This window comes from Aquarana catesbeiana, linkage group LG02, assembly GCF_042186555.1.
Source record: "Aquarana catesbeiana isolate 2022-GZ linkage group LG02, ASM4218655v1, whole genome shotgun sequence".
Taxonomy (NCBI): Eukaryota; Metazoa; Chordata; class Amphibia; order Anura; family Ranidae; genus Aquarana; species Aquarana catesbeiana.
Window position 1 is genome coordinate 476,731,915 of NC_133325.1, and position 27,020 is coordinate 476,758,934.

Below are 27,020 nucleotides of genomic sequence, written 5' to 3' on the forward strand. Positions count from 1 at the left end.
GACACATTAGTAACATGGATTGCTATCCGTCCTAAAAACCCAGCATGAACGTATGGGTAACTGACATAATTAAAAGTCAAACATGTATAGGAAGATAGGCATATGAGGATGTGACTGGGACCATCAACAGTGACCGAGAGCGGTAGTGTAGGGCCCTTGGATCCAGGGATGGCGTCCACAGGATACGGAATCCGACTTATATGTGAGAGGGATAGGAAGAAATACCCTTACCAGAAATGGTGGACTCCCGAGCCAGCGGCTTGGGAGTCAGACAAGCTTGTAATGGAGCAGGAGGGCTGATTCCACGGCTGCTGGAGGCGATGAGGAAAACTGTGGCACTCACCAACCGGACCTCTCTGGTCTCAAAGACTGGAACTGCTCACAAAAGCACTGGCTCCATGAAGTGGGTATAGGTGGGTATAGGTCCTCAAATGAGATAGGGATCAAAAAGAAGACTTCCCCATAGTGTAAATCAGCTTTTTTAAAAAGCTTTATTTAAAAACAAAGCAATAAAACACACACTGGCTTGAAGATAAGAGTCAGGTGTAAAATAATATAAAAAAGCACTAGAATCAAATGGTGGCAAGACAGGCATAACAACCCATGATGAGGCTCATGTAAGTATTAGGGGGTGCTGGGGCTGCTGCTGCACACAAATGGCTTTTTATGTTAAGGTGAATGTAAACCCGATTCATGAAATTTGAGCTGGGCACATATATCTGCAGTGTTTTGTTATCTCTCATCAAATCACTATGTCCCGTAGCTGTCTCCTGCTCTGTTGTTCTGTTATCAGCCTTATTATTATTATTGTTATTATACAGGATTTATATAGCGCTGACAGTTTACGCAGCGATTTACAACATTAGGGCAGACAGTACAAGTACAATACAATTCAATACAGGAGGAATCAGAGGGCTCTGCTCATTAGAGATTACAATCTAGGAGGGAGGGTCAAGTTATACAAAAGGGTAATAGCTGTGGGGGATGAGCTAATGGAGAAAATAGTGCAGTTGTTAGATGGAGGCAGGATAGGCTTCTCTGAAGAGGAAAGTTTTCAGGGATCGCCTAAAAGTGGATAAATTTGGAGACAGTCTCACAGATTGGGGTAGGGAATTCCAGAGGATGGGCGAGGCTCGGAAGAAGTCCTGGAGGCGGATATGGGAGGAAGTGATGAGGGAGCTAGAGAGCAGGAGGTCTTGGGAGGAACGGAGATGGCGATTAGTTTGGTATTTTGAGACTAGGTTAGTGAAGTAGCTGGGGGCAGAGTTGTGGATGGCTTTGTAACTTATTGTTAGTATTTTGAATTTAATTCCTTGGGCGAGTGGTAGCCAATGGAGGGATTGGCAAAGAGGGGTAGCAGACACTGAGCGGTTTGTAAGGTGGATGAGTCTGGCAGCAGCATTCATGATGGACTGAAGGGGGGGTAGTCTATTTAAAGGTAAGCCAATGAGGAGGGAGTTGCAGTAGTCAAGGCGAGAGATAACCAGGGAGTGAATCAGGAGCTTTGTGGTTTCATTGGTTAAAAAGGGACGTAGTTTAGAGATGTTGCGGAGGTTGAGGTGGCAAACTTTGGAAAGTGATTGGATGTGGGGCTGAAAGGAGAGAATCCAGGATAACACCTAGCACCCTGACATGTGGGGACGGGTGGATGGTTTTGCCATTGCTCTTGACAGAGAAGTCAGGGGAAGAGGCACTTGGGGGAGGAAATATTATAAGCTTGGTTTTGGACAAGTTGAGTTTGAGGAAGTGGTGTGACATCCATACAGATATGTTGGTTAGTAAGTTAGTGATGCGTGAGGAGACTGATGGAGTGAGTTGAGGGGTGGAGAGATAGATTTGTGTGTCATCAGCATAGAAATGATATTGAAAGCCGTGAGAGGCTATCAGCTGACCCAGGGAAGAGGTGTAGATTTAAAATAAAAGAGGTCCAAGAACAGAACCTTGGGGGACCCCAACAGAGAAGGGAAGAGGAGTGGAGTAAGTAGAATTGTAAGTGACACTGAAGGTGCGTTGGGATAGGTAGGATGAGAGCCACTGAAGAGCACAGTCACGGAGACCAAGGGAGTAAAGTTTTTTGAGGAGGAGGGAGTGGTCAACCGTGTTAAAGGCAGCTGAAAGATCCAGAAGAAGGAGTACAGAATAGTGTCCGTTGGCTTTTGCAGTTAGTAGGTCATTTGTGAGTTTTAAAAGAGCAGTTTCTGTGGAGTGTTGAGGGCGAAATCCAGATTGAAGGGGATCAAGAAGGTTGTTTTTAATGAGGTGGTCACTCAGTTGGTTGTAAAGGAGTTTAGAGGAAAAGGGGAGCAAGGAGATAGGGCGTAGGTTGTTAAGATTGGTAGGGTCCAAGGACGGCTTTTTGAGTATGGAGGTGACCACTGCATGTTTTAGAGCATCGGGGAAGATTCCAGAGGTGAGGGAGAGATTGAAGATGTGGGTTAGAGAGTGTAGGATGGGGTCAGAGGGTGACCGTAGCATTTGAGAGGGAATAGGGTCCAGGGGACAGGTGGTTAGGTGGGCGATAGAAAGGAGTTTAGCAACTTCATCTGTAGTAGCAGATTTGAATAGGGGGAGTGTCAGTTGTACCTGTTGACATGGGGTCTTAGCTGGGGGAGATACCTGTAGAATGGAGATTTCCTCACGGATTGTATCAATCTTGTTTTTGAAGTGATTAGCGATTTCCTGGGTAGTGAGTAAGTCAGTGGGTGGAGGCGGTGGAGGACAAAGTAGAGAGTTGAAGGTAGAGAAGAGTTTATGGGGATTGGATGAGAAGGTGTTAATAAGAGTTGTAAAATAGGTTTGCTTGGCAGCGTGGAGGAAAGAATAGTATTTTTGGAGGGCAGATTTGTATTGGTTGAAGTCTTTGAGAGACTTAGTCCTGTGCCACAGACGCTCAAGAGCGCGACTACGTTTTTTGAGAATTTTAGTGTCATCTGTTTGCCAGGGTTGTAGAGGTCGAGGCCTGATTCTGCGTGTAGTGAGAGGAGCGAGCTTGTCCAGGGCGGGGGACAGAGATTTATTGTAGATGGATGTGGCTTGGTTGGGGCAGGACAGGGGAGAGATTTTGTCATAGAGGTGGTCAGTAGCAGAATAGAGGAGTTGAAGTTGCGAAAGTTTCTACGGGTGATGGTTAGGCGATTGGAGGGAAAGGTGGTGGAAGACAGGGGGAGAGAGAAACTAATAAGGTGGTGGTCGGAGAGAGGAAAAGGATTGTTTGAGAAGTTGCATGGAGTGCATAAGTAGGAGAATACAAGGTCAAGGGTGTTGCCATCAGAGTGAATAGAAGCCTGTACCCATTGCTTCAGGTCAAATGAAGAGGTTAGACTAAGAAGTTTAGAAGTAGCAGGAGTGTTTGTATTAGCAGGGATGTTGAAATCACCGAGAAGGATTGTGGGAAGATCCGAAGAGAGAAAGTAGGGTAGCCAGGCAGAAAACTCATCAAGGAAAGTTGATAATGGTCCAGGGGGCCGGTAGATCACAGCAATTCTTAGGGAAGTAGGAGAGAACAGACGTATACAGTGGGCTTCGAATGATGAGAGGGAAAAAGAGGGAGGAGGGTGAATAACCTGGAAGGTGCTCTGGGGGGATAGGAGGAATCCCACTTCACCTCCCTTGCATCCATTAGGCCTAGGGGAGTGAGTCCAGTGAAGGCCACCCTGGGAGAGGGAAGCAGGTGTCATATTCGTGGAGCCAGGTTTCGGTGACAGCAAGCAGATTAAAGGAATTAGTGACAAAGAGGTCATGAACAGCAGTGAGTTTGTTGCAGATAGAGCGGGTGTTCCAGAGGGCGCAGGAGAGAGAGAGGCTGGTGTTTGGAAGAAGAGGACTAAATTGTGTAGATTGCGACTATTACCAGAGGGTGTAGGGTGATGGTGATGGGTGTGTTGGGCACAGTTAAATAAGGGAGGCCCAGGGTTTGGGGAAATATCTCCAGTGATTAGGAGAAGCAGAAGAGTGAGGGAGGTAATATGAGAATATGATTTGTATGAGGGGACATGCTTCAGTATCCTGGGGGGTATGTTAGCAAGTGGGCTTAGAGATAGAAAGAGGTGATGAGTGCAGTAATAGCGGGAGGGGAGAAGTGAGGGTGATGTGTACAGATTGTGTGGTGGAGCAGAGGGATGTAGAAAAGAGAGTTTGAGGAGAGAGGCTGCAATTGTGAAGAGGAGGAGAGGTAAAGAGTGCATGTTTCAGAGAAGGTGAGATAATATGAAAATGAGGTCACCTGCAGTCTGTTATAGTTAGCTTTGTGCAAATTCCTGGAGTGCAAGAGCAGAAGTGCCACTTATTTAAAGAACCCCACTTCTTTGGAAGAACCCCCTGTATGTGTAGCCCCCTGTATGTTCCCCCGTAAAGAAAGCCTTGTTATATACTGTGTTGGGTGTGGATGGAATCTGGCAATTAATCAATTAGGAGGGCATATTAGGAACACAGCAAGCAGGGCATAACTTTCACACCACAATCAAACTGCAAAATTTAGGTAAGACTTAATGGCTAAATAAACATTGAAATAATGTGAGCATGGCTACAGATGGAGTTGAGACAGTGGTGACAAACAGATTTACCAAAAATGTATATAAGCGGTCAGTCAATTTTCAGTTTGCAGGACATGGGAATATAAACGCAGATTACCAAAAATGTATATAAGCGATCAGTCAATTTTCAGTTTGCAGGACATGGGAATATAAACGCAGATTACCAAAAATGTATATAAGCGGTCAGTCAATTTTCAGTTTGCAGGACATGGGAATATAAACGCAGATTACCAAAAATGTATATAAGCGGTCAGTCAATTTTCAGTTTGCAGGACATGGGAATATAAACGCAGATTACCAAAAATGTATATAAGCGGTCAGTCAATTTTCAGTTTGCAGGACATGGGAATATAAACGCAGATTACCAAAAATGTATATAAGCGGTCAGTCAATTTTCAGTTTGCTGGACATGGGAATATAAACGCAGATTACCAAAAATGTATATAAGTGGTCAGTCAATTTTCAGTTTGCTGGACATGGGAATATAAACGCAGATTACCAAAAATGTATATAAGCGGTCAGTCAATTTTCAGTTTGCAGGACATGGGAATATAAACACAGATTACCAAAAATGTATATAAGCGGTCAGTCAATTTTCAGTTTGCTGCACATGGGAATATAAAAGCAGATTACCTGTGAAGAGAGCAGAAAATGTTCAGATGGATGGTGCAAGAGCAGAAGTGCAACTTATATAAAGAACCCCACTTCTTTGGAAGAACCCCCTGTATGTGCAGCCCCTTATAACTCTGGACAAGTTCTCCGTCACATATGATAAAAGCAGCCTGAGTTTTGTGTTGGGGAGGATGCTATAAATAGATTAGCACTTAGCTGAACTATTCAACAAACAGAGCTGAAAGTCTCTACCTATCAGGAGAGGGGGTGTGTGCTTTTCCTCCAATCAGCTGTCTTGGCTGTATGCCCAGGCTTCACCGCAGTGCTAACCAGGAAGAGACACTCTCCTAACACGATGGGCACTTTCTAAACAGTATATAAAGATGAAGACAGTAGATATACATGTAAAACTTATGTAGGGATATTTGTTTTATCCCTGGGTATCATACGAGGCTGTTTATGTGAGGTATCATATGAGGTGTTTATGTGTATATGTGAGGGTTTACACCCACTTTATTGCATAGAATGCATTACGATAAAAAAACCTTCTGACTTTACAACAACTTTAGGACCAGGCCTTCTTCTGACACTTTTGTTTATAAGTAAAAATCCATATTTTTGCTAGAAAATGACATAAAACCCCCAAACATTATACATTTTTGTAGCAGGGGCCCTTGGGAAGAAAATGATGGAATTTGCAAATTTTTGTGTCACACAGTTTTTAGAACACAATTTTACCGGCATAAATACATTTTAATGAATTTCAATGCACACAAAGGCAATATAATACCCACATTTTTGGTAAAATATAAAATATGGTGCTGTACCAGGTAAATATATACCAAACAAGTCAAGCTTTAATATTGCACAAGCTTGTGAAATAACTTTGGCATTTAAAAAACTCCACAGGTGACACTTTATTAGCTTTTATTGGTAACCAGTTATATGTTGCACAGGAGCTCTCACTGTGATGTTTGCAGTGATACCTCACATGTGTAGTGCAATTGGCATTTATGTATGCGTACAGGACTAATGTGTGCTTTCATTTATGTGAGCACGGGAGGGGGGAGGGATATTTATTTATTGGTGGGACACTGGTACACTGACAAATGTTTTTGTGAACTTATACACTATGATAGATGTTGATCGTCCACCGGTGGACACTGACAGATGATTTTGCATAGGAACACTACTTCACTATTGCAGAAGTTTTTGTACACTGGTACACTGGTACAGATGTTGATGGGGACACTGGTACACTGTGGCAGATGTTTTGTGCACTGGCACAGATGTTGATGGTACACTGACAGATGTTTTGTGCACTGGTACTGGTGCATTGGGTACTTGGACATATGTCATTGGGGCAGGGACTGTGGTGTGGGGATGGCTGCAGTCTGTGTGATCTGTGACAGCTCTCTGTGTAAAATCATCAGTCACACAGAGAGTAGTACAGTAGAAGTACAGGCTGCAGCATCCCCCGCTCCCCCCGCAATGAGCTCTCACTGAGCTCAGAGGGGATTGCTGACACAGAGACGCGTGTCTCTGTTTACACTTTGAAGGCTGTGATTGGACACAGTCATCACATGATCGGAAGTCATAGGCCAGTCATGGAGCCCATATCCCAATCTGTGATTGGCTATGGCAGAAGATCACAGCCATCACAGGATTGCGCCACTGCATGGCCTCACGACCGCACGCCAGCACCTGTTCTGAGCAACTCATGTCAACTCAGAACGGGGAAGCTCCCACCCAGCTGTTTATGTACATTGGCTGGATGGGAAGCGGTTAAGGACCACATGGTTCAGAGACATTTGGGACATCCAAAAACAGTCCAGCTAAGGGATGGGCAACAGCAAAAAACACTAACAGGCCCACATAATGGAACTGGGATCTGCTTGCAGCTCACTGATCTGCCTGGAGGGCCTTATGCTGGAAGCTGGCACCAGATAAGGCCTAAAAATCGACCTGGTAAAGTTTAGAAAATATGTGAACAGAAGACCAAATTTAACACACCTGCTCCCCATTTACACCTGAGACCTTGTAACACTAACGAGTCATATGACACCAGGGTGGGAAAATAGCTGATTGGGCCCAATTTGGACATTTTCACTTAGGGGTGTACTCACTTTTGTTGCCAGCGGTTTAGACATTAATGGCTCTGTGTTGAGTTAATTTGAGGGGACAGCAAATGTACACTGTTATACAAGCTGTATACTCACTACTTTACACTGTAGCAAAGTGTAATTTCTTCAGTGTTATCATATAAAAAGATATAATAAAATATTTACAAAAATGTGAGGTTTGTACTCACTCATGTGAGATACTATATATATAGATATATATATCTATATATATAGATATATATTAGGGTTGCACCGATACCAATACTGGTATCGGTATCGGTGCCGATACTAAGCATTTGCACGAGTATCGGTACTTGTGCAAATGCCCCGATACCCAAAACCGATACCTTCAGGCTCGGTACTTTCAGTTGTCAACAGGAATTCCCTGCTAACAGCTGAAAAGTAAAGAAAAAAATGCTGGCAATTATTGGCTGTTAAGGAACGGAGGCTGCCGTGTCCTTAACAACCAATCACGTGTCCTCAGGATTTCCCTCCCCACCTCCTCCTTCCCTCTCGCCAGCTATTACCAGGCTCGGGACCGCAGGTCTGTGGAAACTTCCTGCATTAGAGGTGAGCAAGCCCAGCTCCCCCCATCCCACTGTCCTCCCCCTCCTGATGGGTGCAGCTCTCACAATAAGCTCTGCTCCGCTCTGTTATTTCTGTCACAGTTTGGTGAGCAACAGTGAGTTCTGTGTGACCTCCGAACAGATCTGTCCTTTCCTTGTCAGCTGCACGGCTCTGCACACAGTGAGATTTCTCCCCGTGACCTGTGTGTCCATACTCAGCCTGGTGAAGCCCCCCTCTCCCCCTCTCCAGCAAGCAGGTTCACAGACACACGGCCAGCACCACTGCAGCAGGTCAGTGTGTGATTAGATCCCCCCATGTGTCAAATACTAAATTATTTATATAGTGTTAAATACATGAAACTGACATAGAAAAGTGAAGTCTAATAGCAATGCCTAAATATATCTTGGCATTTTAATATCTGAAAATTAGCATCTATATTGTCTATGTAATTGCAGCAAATTGGACTGTTTGCACTGGAGTTTTGGTTTCACCAACCAGTGGGAAGTTGGAAATTGAACAATATGTATTATGTATGATATTTTGTTTATGTATGGACACTATATATTTGCTAATTTTCAGAATATTAACACGCCAAGCTATATTTAGGCATCGATATTCACTTTTCTTTGCCAGTAATTTTTGTTTTTTGTTATTAAAACTATATAATTAGACAATCTAAAGTATTTTATTCCTGCGCTACCATGTGAGAAATATGCTAGCAAAGGAAAAGCCGCTTGCACTGGATAGGGTCCTAGACGGCCCCTATTGATATAATAAACTAGCAAATGAGGATGGTGATGCGCTAATCTAAAAAAATAAATCAAATTAAAAATAAACGACGCGCTACAGTGCTCAAAGTGTGAATGTATATCCAGCTAGCCCAAAGGCATGGGCATAGGGTGTATTGCCAGTGGATGCAATAGTATAAAGTGGTATGAGGTCTAAGTTACAATTGGATAAAACTAATCTCAAAGAGTGATCAATCAATATATCCGAACTTGTGCATATAAGTAAAATGCAATATCATCATCATAAACAATATAAAACATGCAGTGTCGGTCAAAACGTGCATATAACGGTGTGTGGATTACACAAAATAAATAGCCCAATATGCGGCATATATAATATTAGGAAAAATACAATGTTACACTGTACGTTCGTGGAGATCACGGAGCGTACTTGATGATCTAAAGTGTCCAGTGCAAACAAATCAGTGCCCAGACGGTAAAACACATACAGACATGAATACAATCCAGAGAATGTGACTTGTGCAACAAATAAATAAAAGTCTTCAAAAGCTCATCAGTCCTTAAAGTGCCAATCAGTGCAAACAGCAAACTTTCTTCATAGACCAATCACTTGAATGGGTGGGAGTTGTGAAGTGCAAAGACCAGAAAGGGTTACTGGGTCCTCTCCCACCCATTCAAGTGATTGGTCTATGAAGAAAGTTTGCTGTTTGCACTGATTGGCACCTTAAGGACTGATGAGCTTTTGAAGACTTTTATTTATTTGTTGCACAAGTCACTTTCTCTGGATTGTATGCATGCCTGTATGTGTTTTACCGTCTGAGCACTGATTTGTTTGCACTGGACACTTTAGATCATCAAGTACGCTCCGTGATCTCCCCGGACGTACAGTGTAACATTGTATTTTTCCTAATATTATATATGCCGCATATTGGGCTATTTATTTTGTGTAATCCACACACCCTTATATGCACGTTTTGACTGACACTGCATCTCTTATATTGTTTATGATGATGATATTGCATTTTACTTATATGCACAAGTCCGGATATATTGATTGATCACTCTTTGAGATTAGTTTTATCCAATTGTAACTTAGACCTCATACCACTTTATACTATTGCATCCACTGGCAATACACCCTATGCCCATGCCTTTGGGCTAGTTGGATATACATTCACACTTTGAGCACTGTAGAGCGTCGTTTATTTTTTATTTATTTATTTATTTTTTTTTATTAGCGCAGCACCATCCTCATTTGCTAGTTTATTATATAATTAGAATTTGACACAGCAGCGCAACACGTATATTTTTACTTATTTTTGGTGGGGAACATACACTGGGTGTTTGCACCAGCTGAATGTTTTCAATCATGTTTATTTACGTGGCAGTGCACACATTTTGTTTTGTTTTATTTGAATAGAGAGCAGTAGCCAGGATTGTGACTCCCCTCCCTACTTTATCAGCCTTTCTTTTTTTTCTCATCTAGCACATCTTCACCCCAGCCTCCCCCAACTCCCCCCAAACCACCCCTTTACCTACTCTTCCTAGGTGATAGGCATTCGTAATCAGTATCGGCGAGTACTTAAAAAAAAGTATTGGTACTCATACTCGTTGTCAAAAAAGTGGTATTGGTGCAACCCTAATACATATATATATATATATATATATATATATATATATATATATATATATATACTTTTTGGGGTTTTTTTGTTTTTACTTTTCTACTTGAAGAGATGCTGTCACCTTGCATGTGCAAGACAAGTGGCAGTGCATCTACAAAAGGAACCCCCTACCCTGTAATACATACAGTACCTTACCAACTCTCCACTTCACTTCTGCTTCTTTCTTCTTAGCAGTTGGTGACAATATCAGGCATATTCCAGGTATAGAAGAGCACGTGACCTCCTCCCCTGTGACAGTGATTAGGTCTAGAAATTATATTCTACGACTAAACACTATCACATAACTTGGGGAGTGACCTCCACCACCCAGGTTTATTGCAGCAGTGACAGTCATTTCAGTGCAGTGGCAAGTAAAATATGGTAAGGTGTGCGTATAACTCAGGGGGTACCCTCTGCAGAGTCACCGGAGTCATATATTTGTCAGATGTAGAGAAAAGCTCACAGTTGTTGAATCCAAACAATCATGATTCATAAGCTGTGCAAGCAAATGAAAAAAAAAATCTCAATACATTTTAAGTACACAGTCAAGTAGTAAGCAGCTAATGTTATTGGATCATATCAAATGCATTCTTACATGATGGAAGTTGGGCCAGGAAGAGTAGTTAGTGCTTAAGGAAAACGGTGGTTGCAGAGTGTTAACGCACAATTATCAAACCAATCTAATGTAAAGCATTGATGGGTATGAATGGTTATGAATTATTTAATATGATTATGGAATTGTAACATTTATTTCAGTATGTTGCTATAGTTCGTAATTGTTATATGAATTATGATATGTCCAGTAATTTTCTTACAGCAGAGCTTACGTTCACATTTTTTTAATATTAAAATTAAAATTATTAATAAATTTGTTCTCTATATAGCTTATTTTTGCCAGTTGTACATATTGTGATTGCCAATTAGTATGGATAAGTGAACCAGTTTACATGCGGTTTGGCACACCCAGTGGGAAGTTCACAAATTCTGAATATGAAACCTTAATAAAGTCTTTAGGAACCATACTTTGCCATTTTTCTGACATTTTTTAAAGTTAATATGCAAGCTATTGATATTAAAGGGTACTATTAAGGGAGCCATGCACCAATGCAAATTTTTTAAAATACTATTTAGTGCAAAGATGGTCTTTTTATGCTTATTAAGGGGTGTAAAAATGGCATGGGGTTCCCCTTAAAATCCCAATTAGACCCCTAATGCAGACATTTGGTTTTGGTGGCCAGGAAAGGGAGGGCAGCAAGTGTGCATTTCTCCTTCCTATAAGGCCACAAAAATAAGGCCACATGCCTTTCAACATTCAGGGTTACCTTGCTAGGGGTTAGACGAGACTCCCCCTATTGCAAGGGACCTTGTCTCAATGTTAGGGGACTAGGACCTCTTCCCCATATCTTATCTACACAAATATATGGGGGGGGGGAATTATAAGAATTGGGAATTTCCCTTTAGAGTAGTCGCCGCCCCCCCCCCCAGAGAGCCTGCCACTGCCTCCAGCTAACTGATTATGGGGTACATTAGTACTCCTTATTACTCATTGTAAAAAAAAAAGTAAATTAAAGCCCTCGACTGTGGAAAAAAAAACATTGTCCCCAGATGTAAATGTGTTATCAATCATGTCATCCAGAAGTGTGTCCACAATAATCTGCCACCCAATGATATTTTTCTGTTGCCTAAAGATGTTTGCCTAATGTTTTGATGACCTCCCAACCACTACTGAACAGTCAGATCCCCTGCTTTGTTTTGTAAAAAAGCTGGATGAGGATCCTGAGTGACATCACTGACCTCCAACACAGGGACAGGGTACTTTGCAAGGGGCATGTCTGGATAATGCCCTGGTATGAACTTTAAGGAGAACCCAGTGTTATTTTTTGCTGATTTTGTACTATACCTTTAAAAAGGAAAAAAATATGGCATGGAGGCTCCCCTTAAAATTTTACCCAGACTCTTATCCATGCATGCAACCTTGGTAACCAGGAAAGGGAGGGCAGTGAATGTGCAGACCCCATCTTCCTGAATCATACCAGGCTACATGCCTTTCAATATTGGAAGTGTACCTTGCAAGGGAGGATGAGCCTCCCCTTTGCCTGTTGCTCCCATGTTGATAGAACAAGGACCTCAGCTTCATATCTGGTCCCTAAGAAAAAGTCCTCACTGGGGGAAACTGACATTAGGATAGTTTCCATACTAATTGACAAGCTGTGTATGGAACTTATTCTGCCTGCATAGCTCCCTGGCTTTCATTACAAAATAGCATTGGAAAAGATTGTATTAGAAAAAAAGTAGGTTTCTGCATCTGCAAAAATTTTTGAATTACAGATAACAGTATACTTGTTTTTACAGCAATATTTCCAGGTAGTATAAATGTAGGTATCCATAAACATTAGGTAATTGTTTCTCAGAACCACCAATCATGGTATGAATAGGAATTCATCTGAATATCTGTAAACATCCTCAGACCTCAGCAAATAACCCTGCCTAACAGTTCTTGGGACATAATAATTGTTCAGTGTAAGTAATTTTATTCTCTGAATTTTTCCAAAATAACAGCCATAGCAGTGTTAGGTGTGCAAGCAGATGAATGTTCACATAATATGCTCACAATGTGTTAAAAGAGAGTATTTGGCAGTGAGATTGTTTTCAAATGACTGACCATTGTCTAGTGTATGGCCAGCTTAAAGATTACCTCTGCAGCAGAAAGCTTCTTAATACAGAATGCCATGAAATTTTCTTAACTCAATTTTGTGCGTTATGTGTTTTCCAATATGTTATTTATTGCTGCATCTTTATATCTCCAAATGTCTGCGACTTCCATTAAAATCTGGCAAAGAGGCTTTTTTCATTTAAGTGCTCTTCTGTCCCAATTTGTTATGTGGATCAGTACCTTCAGAGCTGGCGGACAGGCCCATTGTATGCGCTGTTTGCTGTGCTTTCCTTATGCTATCATAGGTCATCATTATTTTATGGCACATAGTGAAAACACAGCAAGAATTTTAATGACAAGAAGATCAGATCATAAAATGAAGGCACGCTTCCTGATCTGAATGCCAGAGAGACTTAGATGAAGGGTGAATTTACTCCTGGGTCAAAAGCAACATAAAATCAGCTTATAATTGTACTCAGTTTATCACCATAGAATACAGTTTTCATTTAATGTCTGAGTTGTAAAATTATGCTTCTTTCCTCTTTTTACTCATATCCTGAGAGCTTGATAATGGTGTAAAGTACAACTTCTTATACCGATGCAAAAAATATAAAAAGCATTTCTTCTTATTTTTTTTTATAAATTAATGTATGAATAGTAACGTTTATCTGTGCTCATTTTATTATTTTTTTCCCCGGAGGAGGTAACACAGTTGCCAAAATTCCCAGAAAAAATGTGCAGAACACTTTCCTATGATAGGAAAAATATAAATACTTCAATTATTAGGCAAAAATTCAGCACATGATGCTAATGATGGTTTTAATGAACCATATTTACAAAATCAAACACAAATACATTTGGAAATTAATTTGGTAATGTGCAACAATACAGTCACCAACAGTCAACAGCAGAATTTGTCTGATTATATTCTGGCTATACCATACTATTGACTGTTCACATTTGACTATTTGTTAGAGCATATTATTGATGTTTGCTAAATTTTCAGAAATGCATACCCAATATCACTCCGCCTCTTGAAATATATCACCACCTTAGTGTATGTATCTTGACAGTATTTAATTAAAAATAGTGTGCGTTTAGTGATTTATTTATGGTATAATGTAGAATAAAATCATGCATTAAGAGCCTGGGAGTGGTATATAGCTGTTAGACATACAATTGTTTCCTGATCTTGACCAGAGAACAATCATCCTCTGTCATTGGACACCTTTACCTTGATCATACACAATGTGCTACCCGACCAGGAGAAAATAATTTTCAAGAAGGAACCCATTTCTAGAACATATAACTATGCAGGCATTAGATAACAAATATTAAACATGTACTCCTATATCTGCTTGGTAGCACTCCCAGTGTGTAGCCAATATGTGATTAATCTTGGCTGTGTTTTTTGTCATGCAGTTAAAAAAATATTTCTACTAAATAAATATACTGCACAATGACTTCCTGTAAGTGAACCTAAACTATGTGTCTAATCAAATCATACTTTCGAAGTTTTGGATAGAGAACGAACTGGCTAGAATCTTTGTTAGGTTTTTCCTTATGTCTGTGTCCCTATTTTTTCTGAAAGTAATGGGAAATCCAAAATGTTACATTTATCACCAGAACAAAAGATGAGGGAAAATCTTCTAATGGAAGTGGCAGTTGGCTAAGAAAGAAAATGCTATCATACATTGTAAATGCTCCAAGATTCATTGGCGCCACATGCCACAGGAAGTAATGTTGAACAGACCCTTTGTCTTCTACTAGGAGAAAAAGGGGCTAACCATGGACAGTAATGGAATAAGCCTTGCCATCATGTCACTCCAACTAAGAAGTACAATAACACATTACAGTTCCATAAAATCTCCTGAAAAGTTTAAGATCACTCCTGTGTGTGCCAAACACTGCAAACAAATATGCTGTACAAGTATTTTGTCTCCAGTGTCCATGTTTCCCTCTCCAAACTCCAAAATAAAGAGACTGCTATAGAGATGTTTGCCAATATGACCAAAAGACTTTCAAGGGGTTAGGAGCTTCCATTGCTGTTCCAATTCTGAAAATGTTGTATGGCTGCTGTGCCAACTCACCCACTTTTAGCACATCAAGTTAGGAAAATGCAACAGGAAACAGAAAGCGCAACAGGAAAGTAAAATACCCTTATCTGCATACCTAAAACGTTTTGAAACTAGAGTTGGTCCAGAAACTAGCAATTTCCAAAGGTATACAGTGGTAGAGCTTTGTATTTCTGACCAGCCGCCATCATTATACTGCGTCAGGTCGGCACAATCCCGTGAGCTATACGTCGGCTCGCGGGATCGGATAGCAGGCGTGCGCATGCTGCTGCACTGTGGGGGGTGCCGGTGCTCGTGGCCGATGGTGGCGATGACCGCCGGCCATGAGCGATCGTGGGCATGAGAGACAGAACAGAGACATGTGTGTGTAAACACACAAATCCCTGTTCTGTGAGGAGTGACAGATCGTGAGTTCCTAGTAGCTAGGAACCACGATCTGTCATTTCCTCTAAGTCAGTCGCCTCCCCCTAGAGTTAGAAACACACACAGGGAACACAGTTAACCCCTTGATCGCCCCCTAGTGTTAACCCCTTCCCTGCCAGTGACATTTTTACAGTAATCAGTGCATTTTTATAGCACTGATCGCTGTACAAATGCCAATGGTCCCAAAAATGTGTCAAAAGTGTCCGATGTGTCCGCCATAATGTTGCAGTCCCAATAAAAATCGCAGATCGCCCCCACTGCTAGTAAAAAAAAAAATAATAATAAAAATACTATAAATCTATCCCCTATTTTGTAGACACTATAACTTTTATACACTTATTGTGATTTTTTCCCAAAAACATGTAGAAGAATACATATCGGCCTAAACTGAGAAAAAATTAGCTTTTTAAAAAAAAAAAAAAAAATGGGGATATTTATTATAGCAAAAAGTACAAACTATTGTGATTTTTTTTTAAAAATGTTGCTCTTTTTTTGTTTATAGCACAAAAAATAAAAACCGCAGAGGCGATCAAATACCATCAAAAGAAAGCTCCATTTGTGGGAAAAAAAAGTACGTCAATTTTGTTTGGGTGCAGCATCGCACGACCGCTCAATTGTCAGTTAAAGCGATGCAGTGCCGAATCGCAAAAAATGGTCATTCAGCAGCCAAATTTTCTTGGGCTGAAGTGGTTAAAAATCATTCCACCTAACATAAATTGATTTTTTAACTTCAGTCTATGCAGAAAATATTGAGAAAGGCTCTCACTATAGGTGCCACATACCAACAATTGCCTATAGAAGACTTATTTTTGAAAAGGTACCACAATAAACACTTTTTTTTAAACAAGATATCTTTATTTTTACAAAATGTAAAATCACATACACAAAATGTTTCTAAGAAATAACACATATTCATACAATAGAGAGCTCTATAAATTGCACATATCCAAATCACCCACTTAATTGGAATATATCAAAATGTAGGAGGACACAGTCCCTTTCACATTAAAGTATTACACTCCTATAGTGGTTGTCATGGATGGGAATAGCTTTATGCGTTTCCCCTTACTGACAACTCTGCTTCATCAGGAGCCAAGAGGTCAAAAAATTCTACAGTAGCAAAAAAAAAAAAAAAAAAAAAAAAACACATGCAAACAGAGCAAAAAACAAAACAAAATCATCAACAAGATATGATGTTATGCATCACCCAAGACCAACCCTCACCTTCAGTCTATGAAGCCTGTATATTTTTCTGTGACAGGAAGGTATACAAAAAGGGTGAGCACCAGCACATGTGAAGGTAATGAGAAAATACTGTAAGTAAAGTTGTGAAAAAACAGAATTTATAAGAACTTGATTTTAACCTAATTGAAACTTGATGCATTTTATTTTTAAGATTGTTCTGGGTATTTTACAGATAGGTAACTCCTACCCTCATATTGATTAGTGGTTCCAAATTAATAATAGCTACTGCAGTAGGGAACAGACACAAAGGATACACTCAGCATCTTTCCAAATAACTGTTCTGTTTCATTATGACGCAATTGAAGGTTTTTATACACATGATTATGTAGATATCACATTAATATTACAATTGTACTTTTATGGCAACAAGGGGCGTAACATAGGCAGGCTAATTCTAATCTTGGAAGAATGCAGACATGTAATGAAAGCATTATTAGTGCCATGTGCACAATGAGTGCAGTGTGTAGTACATACAAATAGAATACAATTATATACAGAACTTACAAATTTCCTTTAAAATCGCCCCTCTTTTGATCAATATTTTGATCACTAACCATACCTGCTATCACCTTTAACCTGGAACCTTCACAGGCTTAGCTGGAGATAGTCTTGGCAAGAGAGGCAGACTCCATTGTGGAGAATATAATAGCTGTATATATGGTTTATGTTTGTTGAGAGCACTGAAAGCAGTGCTAAACAGCAGTGCTGCATCCCCGCATCCAATTTGCATGGTAAGAGATTGTGACCGGCTCTCTACGGAACTGGTTCACATATCTCCACTGCGACCCCAGAGCGAATTTACACAGGTGTCCTGTGTGTTTTTTTTTTTTGGTCCATTTCAGGTCCGAATTCAGCCCAAAATTCAGGCTGAAATCGGACCTGAAATGGTGAACAGGAACGCACCGAACCCCTGCTGTGAGCCACATGCAGCAATAGTGTGAACCTAGCCTCACAGCGTAATATTAATGCCTCAACCTGATGGGAAGAGTGAATAGTTTTGGGGAGATTGAATCCCAGTGTCTCCCTGTGATGCTTCATTTTGGAGAATAATGTAAACTCCAATAACTAAAAATGTTCAAGAATAACACATTTCTACAGAGTGGAGAGAGCAGCTCAAATTAAAGGACCTCCCAAAGAAATTACAACATTTGGAAAAATTATAAAACAATTAATTTTACACAAAAATATATACAAGTAAATAGAACTGTTAGTACTATTTTTTAACATTGGCTGCTTTCTGGTGTTTCAGCGTTATGTCTGGAATTTGACTTCCACCAAGAGCATTATCTTTTGGTTATTTGCATGTTTTCTCATTGTTTATTTGGTTCCTCTGTTCTTCTGATTACTTCTGAAAAATATAGTAGGATAATTGGCTCCCATTCAAGACAATGTAATGTAAGACAACGTTAATGTAAGTATAGTAGGTATGTTAGGAAGATCCTTTAGGAGGGAGAGCCTGAAAGCAATGATTCTATGTATTCTTTAAAACCCTTAATAATGTTTGTATTGTATTAATATGGGAAATAAAACTCAAATGGATGCTTTAATTGTCATTTTAAAGTTGTCAGTGACAATCTCTTTTTATTCTCCATTTAGCTAAAGAAGGACACAGGAACAACCCATAGTGCTGTAAAAATGTACACAGTGGGAATTATTTACTAAAGGCAAATCGACTATGTAGTTGCACTCATTTTCTCCAGAGAGTATTAAATGTGAAGCTCTAGGCTCTGCTGATTTCCATCATCCAATCATGTACAAGCAAAAATGCTGTTTTTTTATTCGCCTTGCAGATGATTCTCTTACACAAAGTGAAGCTTCACCACATTCACTAAGCTCTGGGAAAAATGAGTGCAACTGGACTTGCAAAGTTCACAGTCTATGCTAGTTATGCGCTAAATATTACAATATATTTGGTATGTTTAATTACAGATGGACAACTACACATGGAATGAAATTTGTCCGGTCCCAGCTGAACCAGACAAATTTGAATCCATTTTTGGCCAGCTTTAGTTGCTTTGTACCTGTTCTATGTCAGTGACTTAGATAGTATTGAAGTCATAGACAACCAAGCAGCTAGCATTTTTGATCGGAAACCACATATAGCAGTCTACACATTTTTTTCCTCAGTACACAGTACTTACTCAACACTAAAGTCCTAAGCAACATTTCAGGCCTAAATGGATTATTTTCTGCTGACTGTTAAAACCTCCCATCCTACTTACCTTCATAGCATAAGGTGGAGAAATTCTGGAGTCCTGCAGAGTAGAACTTAAGTAGAAGTGACAACACTGCTTGGGATTTCAGTGTATCAGAGGCAACATTGTCAGCCTATTTCTGGATACCCGGCAGCATTACCAGGTATTTTCTTTATTTTTAAGGTTTATAAAGAGACAAATATGCATGTATTTGATAAATGCACTGCATATGTTTTTCTTTAATTTTGCCCAGGTATACAAAGCTGTACTCAGGTATACAAAGTCATAGGCATACATACACAAGGTAATAGCATGACCCAGCTCACTGTAATAAACAGTTTCATTTATGTACTGATATATAACCACTGTACTTTGAGCATATTATATAAAAGTTGTAGGTTCTTAGGCATTGCTTGAATGTCAGATATGATACACAGAATTAAACAATTGCCAGCTTGTAGATTGACATATGCTTGCTTTTTTAATAGGTTAAAAAAGTAATCAGGCTGTCCAGAATAATAATCAGATTTCAGTTTACTATACTACTATACAATTTTTGCCCTTTATGCTAATTTTCTGAATAAAATGAATACTAAAAATGCAATATTTTACATAATTTTTTTGGAGAATTTTAACCATAGACACTCTGGAGATGCACTGTAGTTCTTTGCTTTGTTAAATATCTGTTGTTTTTTTTGTTCTTGCAGTTCATGTACAACCTGGCACATGTGAAGTGATTGCTGCTCACAGATGCTGCAATAAGAACAAGATTGAAGAAAGGTCACAAACAGTAAAATGTTCCTGTTTTCCTGGCCAAGTTGCAGGGACTACGAGAGCAGCCCCATCTTGTGTAGATGGTAAGAATGAATTCAAAATACAAATTTTATAAATAGCTATGCTGTATATTAAGGCACAATACTTTTTACTGATTGTAAACCTTAAAATGAGCATTTGGTCACCATGTCATTTAATTATTAACATGATCTTCACAAGTACCCTGCTCTCCCTACCCAACCGTGATTTAGAAATTCTTCAAGTATTCCGATCTCTAAGGTAAACACAGAGCCAGCGCTTTGGGAGGGAGATTCGGGGCAAGCTGAACTGTGGAGAGATTAGACTTGAAGGACTTTAGTGCTTATGCTGTGAAATTTGAATGAAGGATTGAATGAAGGAATTTGAGGGATACATTGTGACACAGTGCCTGCAGCTAGAGAATTAGTGAGGGTTTGTTTTAAACCTGATTTACTAAAATATGTAAATACTTGAATGTCCAAACATATTTCACAGGCTCACGTTAAGGTCTCTAGAAAAAAAAGGTGCATCTCTTTAATTTGTTTCTTACAAAGTGGTCAGTTGCTTGAAGAAATGTATATATTATCAGTGACTATGACAAACTAAGTGAAAAAAGGAAAGGAGGTTAGTGACCATATTAACTGCTACAGAGGTTGTTCCATATTTTAGGACAAGACCTAGCAGAAACAAACACACTATGTCCCGTCTACACTCATAGATTTTAAAATTCTGTCCCTATAAGATTTTGTTTATGAAAAAAAACCTCAATTCATAATGTTAATCCACCAAGATACTTATTTAACAACTATGACATTATTTTCAGCTAAGTTCAATGAGGAATTAAAATCACATGACTAAATTATAAATACTTATTTTTGCACTAATTTGACCTGAACTCAAAAAGAAAAGCTGTGCTATGTTGTAGGGAACATTTAGAATTGTTAAAGACTAAGTTTAGTTAAAGCAAAAAGCAAAATAAATAAATAAATGATTAAATATATAAAAATTATCAGAAGGGACATTATTCACCTTCAATCTAATGTACTCCTTGTGCTGCTGTCTTTTTGTTTAGTAGAAATCTTCCTCCTCTGATAACACCCTGTTGTCATAATTTTCTGGTGTGCCTGACTATCCCCACCCTTTCTGCCCATCTCCTCCATTCATTAAAGCCTTAATTACAGCTTCTATGAATGAAACGTGATCTATGAATGGATGAAGTTATGGCTACTATGAATGGGAGAGCTAGGCAGAAAGGGGGGACATAGTTGGGTACCAGTTCTGTCAACCCCCACCACACTGGAAGATTATGGTAATGGGGGTAAGGGGCATCAGAGGGTGAAGATTTCCACAAAAGACAGCAGCCTAAGTTACACATGACATTGAAGGTAAGTAATATCCCTTTTGCCATTTTGTTATTGTTTTGTTTTACCTAAATTACATCTTTAATTGTGCCTTAGCAGTGCTCTGTGCCTACACCTTCATATTTGCATATTTGCAGTGTGAGATCAGCTAAGGCACTGTTGCTTCTGACTGACTGCTACTTCTACAAGGTTTGGAGTGAGATCTAATGATGTCACTATTGTTTGCTGGACAAAAATCTGCACTGTTTGCATCTTTTTGTATGTTTATTTCATTGTATGGAGCCGTGCTCTGTGCACCTGAGTCTTAAATAATACCCAATCAGGTCAGCAGTGACAGCTCTAACACAAGAAAGCAAAGGCCCTGCATTTCTACCAAGATCGTCACAGAGAGACACAATGCAGACCAATGCATAATAACTCAATAATGGGATAATGATCAGCTACCAAGAGTTCTCAGACAATGCTGGCACTAGTCTATCTTTTCCTTCTTTTTTTGGTTACAGCTTCTAAAGTTGAGGTCCTTATGAAGGATTTAAGCTGTTCAGCATTAGCTTTCACTTTGTCTTGTTTTGTGTAATATGTTTTTTTTTTTGCTATGTGTACCACATTCACTGTCTGCATGGGGTCTATGTACAAATATTAATAATGGCCTGATACAAAAAAGAGTTTTGTTGTCATTTGATGTTTCTGCTCTTGCTACTATATGGCATGCTAGTATTTTTTCATGTTCACCTAGCACCACAAATAATACTGCACTGCAGGATAAGGACATCTGAATGCTACTAGATAAAATAAACTTACATCGGTATATTCATATACACATGTACAAAAGCCTTAATTAAATCTAGCTAGCCCAGTGGAAATAATTACAGTGCATTAAAGGTATTATGACATCACGTTTTTTTTCAGTAAGTAGAACAAGGTAAAGCAATGTGAAAATGCTTTTTATGTTTCATTACATATGCAGTACCCATTACTGATCCATCCATGTAACAGATCCTTTTCCTGAAGCTAGTTCATATGCATAATTAACATCCATGTGCTCATTAGCACTCCACATAGCAATATATCAATCCTTTTTAACACGTACACCCACCATTATTTACACTGTAAACATCAATGTAAATCAAGAGCAGCATTAAATATGTTTTTTCTTGAACTGAAAAAGATAAAACAAAGTGTAAAAATTAGGTACCAACTTGCAGTTGATAATTTGTGGATGTTATCTATGATCACTATCAAATGTATCTAGCAAGGAAAGAAAGAAAAGAACAACAAGGATGTGAAAAGCTGTAAATCAGAGCAATCAATCATAAATGTGGTCTTATAGTGGCTTATATTATAATTAAGTAAATCTGGTGGGTTGCTATTTGTTACTGACTTTGCACATCATTTTCGATCAGTGCATTTCCATGCAGAATAAGCTAGTTTTCATTGAGTTTTGTGCAGTTTAAAATTAGGATGGTTATACACCAGTAAATCTCTCTACATGAACAAAGGGCAGTAAGGGTTGGCCGTAAAGACTTTCTCCGAGAAAGTGTGGTCCATCACTGGAATCTGGGATGTATACTTCCACTTGCCACCTGCTTGGGTCCTAATTGAGATAAAAAAGATAAAATAAAATACAGGAACAGGAGATAGGAAATCCACTATCTGCCCAAATAAATCAATAAATCAATAAATTAATGAATTAAGAGCTTTTTTATTAAAGAAGATAAAATTGCTTGCGAGAATGCATGCTTTGCTCTATACAGGGGGTCCCCGACCTACGAACATCCGACTTACGAACGACCCCTACTTACGAACGGGGCCCGAGTGACGTCACCGCGGCCTTGTCCGGCCTAGTGAAGCCTCCAGGATCCCCGGTCTTTCCTACGAGCGCTGCCCCGCGGAGGTGCACCGCGGCCGGCCTGCCTGGACACAGCATCTATCCATCTCCCTGCTGTGCCATCAGGTGAGCAGCCTGTAACAGCCTGTGAGCAGTACTGTAATATGCAGTGTACTGTACCTGTTCCTCCTGTCCCTGCCGCCATGTAAAGAGTGAGAGGGGAGAGCTGTGCTCTTCCCCTCTCAGCTCTGACAGAAAATCTAGCAGTGCTAGGAGGTGACAGGGTCAATAAAGGGAACCTGTCACCTCCAATTGCTATCACACAGGGAATTGTTTTCTCCTGTGTGATAGCAATAAAGTTAAGTGAAAAAAAATTTATAAAAAAATAAAAAAAATAAGAAATACAGTATTAATTAAATTAAAAAAAAAATAACAAAGTAATTAAAAAAAGTAAAGAATAATTAAAATAAAAAAAATTATACTGTCTGTATCCTCATTAGATGGATTTAATCTCACTTCCTGACTCTGAGACTGGATTTGTACTTAAAAAAGGTACTGTTCCGACTTACAAACAAATTCGACTTAAGAACAAACCTACAGTCCCTATCTCGTTCGTAACCCGGGGACCCCCTGTACTTATTTTCACCCTGCACCAACTGCCCACATTTGTACAAGGGGATGACAGTCCTTTTTTTTTTTCACACTTTTTCCACTTTATTTTCACCTGGTGATTCTGCCAATAACACACTTCCTGTTGAAAATGCTCACTCACTGTACTGTATCTATGAAGGAACAGCATTGTCACTTTAGACTGTCCACAAGGTTTAGTAGTGCGTCTATGGGAATGGCAAGGTCCATAAAGACATAGATTAGTGAGTTTGAGGTGGAACTTGACTGGCCTGCACAGAGTCATAACCTCAACCTGATAGAACACCTTTGGGATGGATTAGAGTGGAGCCTGATGAAGGGGCGCGGCTGTCACGTCACCACAGCCCGTACGCCCTGCAACGCGTCGCTCGATCTGTGACGTCATCACTCCTCGCCGGATGTTTTCGTTCTTCCATGCTCTCTGCCTTGTATTGTGATCTGTCACCGCTGCGGCCGGCCATACATCTCAGCGGTACCTCTCCTCACACACAGGCAGAGCCCCCAGCCAGGAGCGTTTTGACTGATTTGATTTCTTGATGGATGATGTCTTCTCCAGTATCTGCTCACAATTTTATGCCTTTCTGATGACCTCCAACATGTGAGTTTGACCATCACTATCTTTTTATGAATAAAATCTGTTTTTAGTCTACACCCAGAGGCGCCTCTCTCTTCTGTTTCTCCTATGGATTAGAGTGGAGACTGCAAGCCAGGCCTTCTCATCCACATTAGTGCCTAAGCTCACAAAAGTGTTTCTGGAAGAATGGTCAAACTTTGCTATAGACACACTTCTAAGCCTTGTGGATAGCCTTCCCAGAAAAGTTGACGCTGTTATAGCTGCAAAGAGTGGGCCAACTCAATATTGAACCATACGGACTAAGACTGGGATGCCATTAAAGTTCATGTGTATGCATGTAAAGGCAGGTATCCCAATACTTTTTGGTAATATAGTATATGTGGTGGCTGCATTAAAGTCTTATTTATACAAGTGTTACCTTCTAAAGAATGATCCATGGTGGATCACATTTCAGAGGGTGTTTGACAGGTGGTGAGGAGGCCTTATGTTGACTCCTCACTACTCGTTTTAACCCCTAAAAACTCTCCCCACCCCATTCAGTACTGCCTGTTAACCAAAACCCATTATAGTTTGCCATTAAGAAAAATAAATAAAAATACCAATACCTAAACCATGCCTCACATAAGCTGCAGCAGATTTTACATATCACATTTACTTCTATGTTTCAGTAATCATTACCATGTGTTATGTTTTTAAGCTTCTATAGTTATCCAGAAATGGTGGTGTCAGATGCAGCCTTGTTTAGAAGGAGAAGACTGCAAAGTTCTACCAGACTTGACAGGTTGGAGTTGTAGTAGTGGGAACAAAGTCAAAACAACAAAGGTAAGGCTAAAAAAGTACAAATGTAGATTATTTATTTGTCACATTGGAATGGTTAGGGTGATTGTAGCTGTATTGTTGTGCTTGCTAATCCACTGTGTTGTCCCATTTGAATGACAAGGTGGTACTCTTAAAAAAAGTAGTTAAACTCTTGGTATGCTTGGCAATTTAAACCTGCAGCTTTGTGACTTTCATATGAATACTAAAGGATGTTTTGGGTCTCATCCATAGCAGAGACCTTCAGCTGTGTTTAGATGGACTGTTTTTCAGGGGGTTAAAACTAAACAATAAGGCTGCTGCAGCTTGACTGATCTCCAGTAAGGTTAAGACTTCATCCAACTCCCAGCTGCCCTGTGGATGTTAAAGAGCACACAGCATAATGGGAGCTTGTTTGGAGATTTAGTAGCAGTGAAGGGCATGAAGCAGAGAAAGAAATAGAATGAGTTAATAGTTCGGAAGGCAGGAATGATTCTTCCAGCCTTCAAAAGTAGCTTGGTGTCAGTATGATATGATGTTGATATGCTCAGGGCATGGTATTTGTAATTGTTTAAAAAAAAAATATGTTTTTGAAGTTTGATTATTCAGAAAGATATTAAGAATGCAATGGGGTAATATTGTGTTGCCAAAAGAAGTAAGTGGTTAGACAAACTGTATAGATAAACAACAAATTAAAGACAGACATGTGCAGTAACAGTAGCTCACAAAAGTGAGTGTACACCCCTCACATTTTTGTAAATATTTGATTATATCTTTTCATGTGACAACACTGAATACATTACATTTTTCTACAACATAAAGTAGTGAGTGTACAGCTTGTATAACAGTGTAAATTTGCTGTCCCCTCAAAATAACTCAACACACAGCCATTAATGTCTAAACCGCTGGCAACAAAAGTGAGTACACCCCTAAGTAAAAATGTGGCCAGTCCATTTTTGCACTTTTTCCTTTGCTTTTTGGTTTTTCACTTATAGCTTTCAGAATTTGTGAAAGACCCCCCCCCCCCCCCCCAAATCATATATTTTCTGAAAGCACACGATCAGTAGAATAAAAAGAAGGTACTACTGAGTTTTTAGACCACACGGTATTATTTATATAAATATATAATATTTATCAAATCAATATATTTGCAAAAAATAAACTAAAACCATTATTAGCAGATAAAAACACAGCAACTTTTACTAAATCCCTACTAAATATAAAAGCTTAACCTGTATGGAGTCAATAAATAACAAAAAGTTTTAATTTTTACATTGCGAATTTTTGCAAAATGGTGAAAATCGAACATACGCAAAAATGTAAATATCCAAATTTCTCTAAAAATCTGAAGGTTTTAATTTTTCCCTTACAGCTTTCAGAATTTGTGAAAGACCCCCAAAACCATATATTTTCTGAAAGCATATGACCTCTAGAATAAAAAGCAGGTGCTACTTATTATTTATACCCCACAGTATTTGCGCAAATGTTTATCAAACCAATGTATTCAAAAAAATACACTAAAACAATTATTAGCAGATAAAAATACAGCTAATTTTACAAAATTCCTGCTAAATCCTTACTAAATATAAAAGCTTAACCTGCATGGAGTTAATAAATAACAAATATTTGTAAATTTTAAATTGCGCCTTTTTTGCAAAATTGTGAAAATCGAACGTACCCAAAAATTTCTCTAAAAATCTGGAGGTTTTAATTTTTCACTTACAGCTTTAAGAATTTGAAAAGACCCCTCAAACTAGACATTTTCTAAAAGCACATGACCTGTAGAATAAAAAAAGTGCTACAGATTTTTTAGGCCCTGCAATAATTGAGTAAATGTTCATCATATCTCTATTTTCACTAAAAACACACTAAAATCATTAATATTGCACATAAACACAACGTAGCTTACAAAATTCCTGATAAATTAGTACTAAAGCATCATTCAAATGTGGCATACTAAAGTGTACTCCCATGGAGGGCCATGTTTCAGTGCATCCCAGTACAGGCAGTCCCATTTATGTCAATTGAGATGCAACGACTGCACAGGCATAGCTGCTGTTCCCAATCTGACATCTGTGTGGGTGTGGGTACATGACCCGGAACTCAGACAGTGTGAGCTCAGGGACATGCATGCGGACCTACATGGATGATATAAAATTGGGAGCAACGGCTCTGCTCGTGCAA

General features: G+C 39.4%; 1 protein-coding gene across 3 annotated transcripts in view; it reads left to right on the top strand.

Moving 5' to 3' along the window:
- TAFA3 (TAFA chemokine like family member 3) overlaps positions 1–27,020 on the top strand; it is a 701,431-nt gene that overhangs the window by 530,055 nt on the left and 144,356 nt on the right. For all 3 annotated transcript variants that reach the window (XM_073615718.1, XM_073615717.1, XM_073615719.1), the window contains 2 exons: positions 19,546–19,695; positions 24,739–24,863. In XM_073615718.1, the coding sequence (XP_073471819.1) occupies positions 19,546–19,695; positions 24,739–24,863 (275 nt within the window). The remainder of the gene's footprint in view (positions 1–19,545; positions 19,696–24,738; positions 24,864–27,020) is intronic.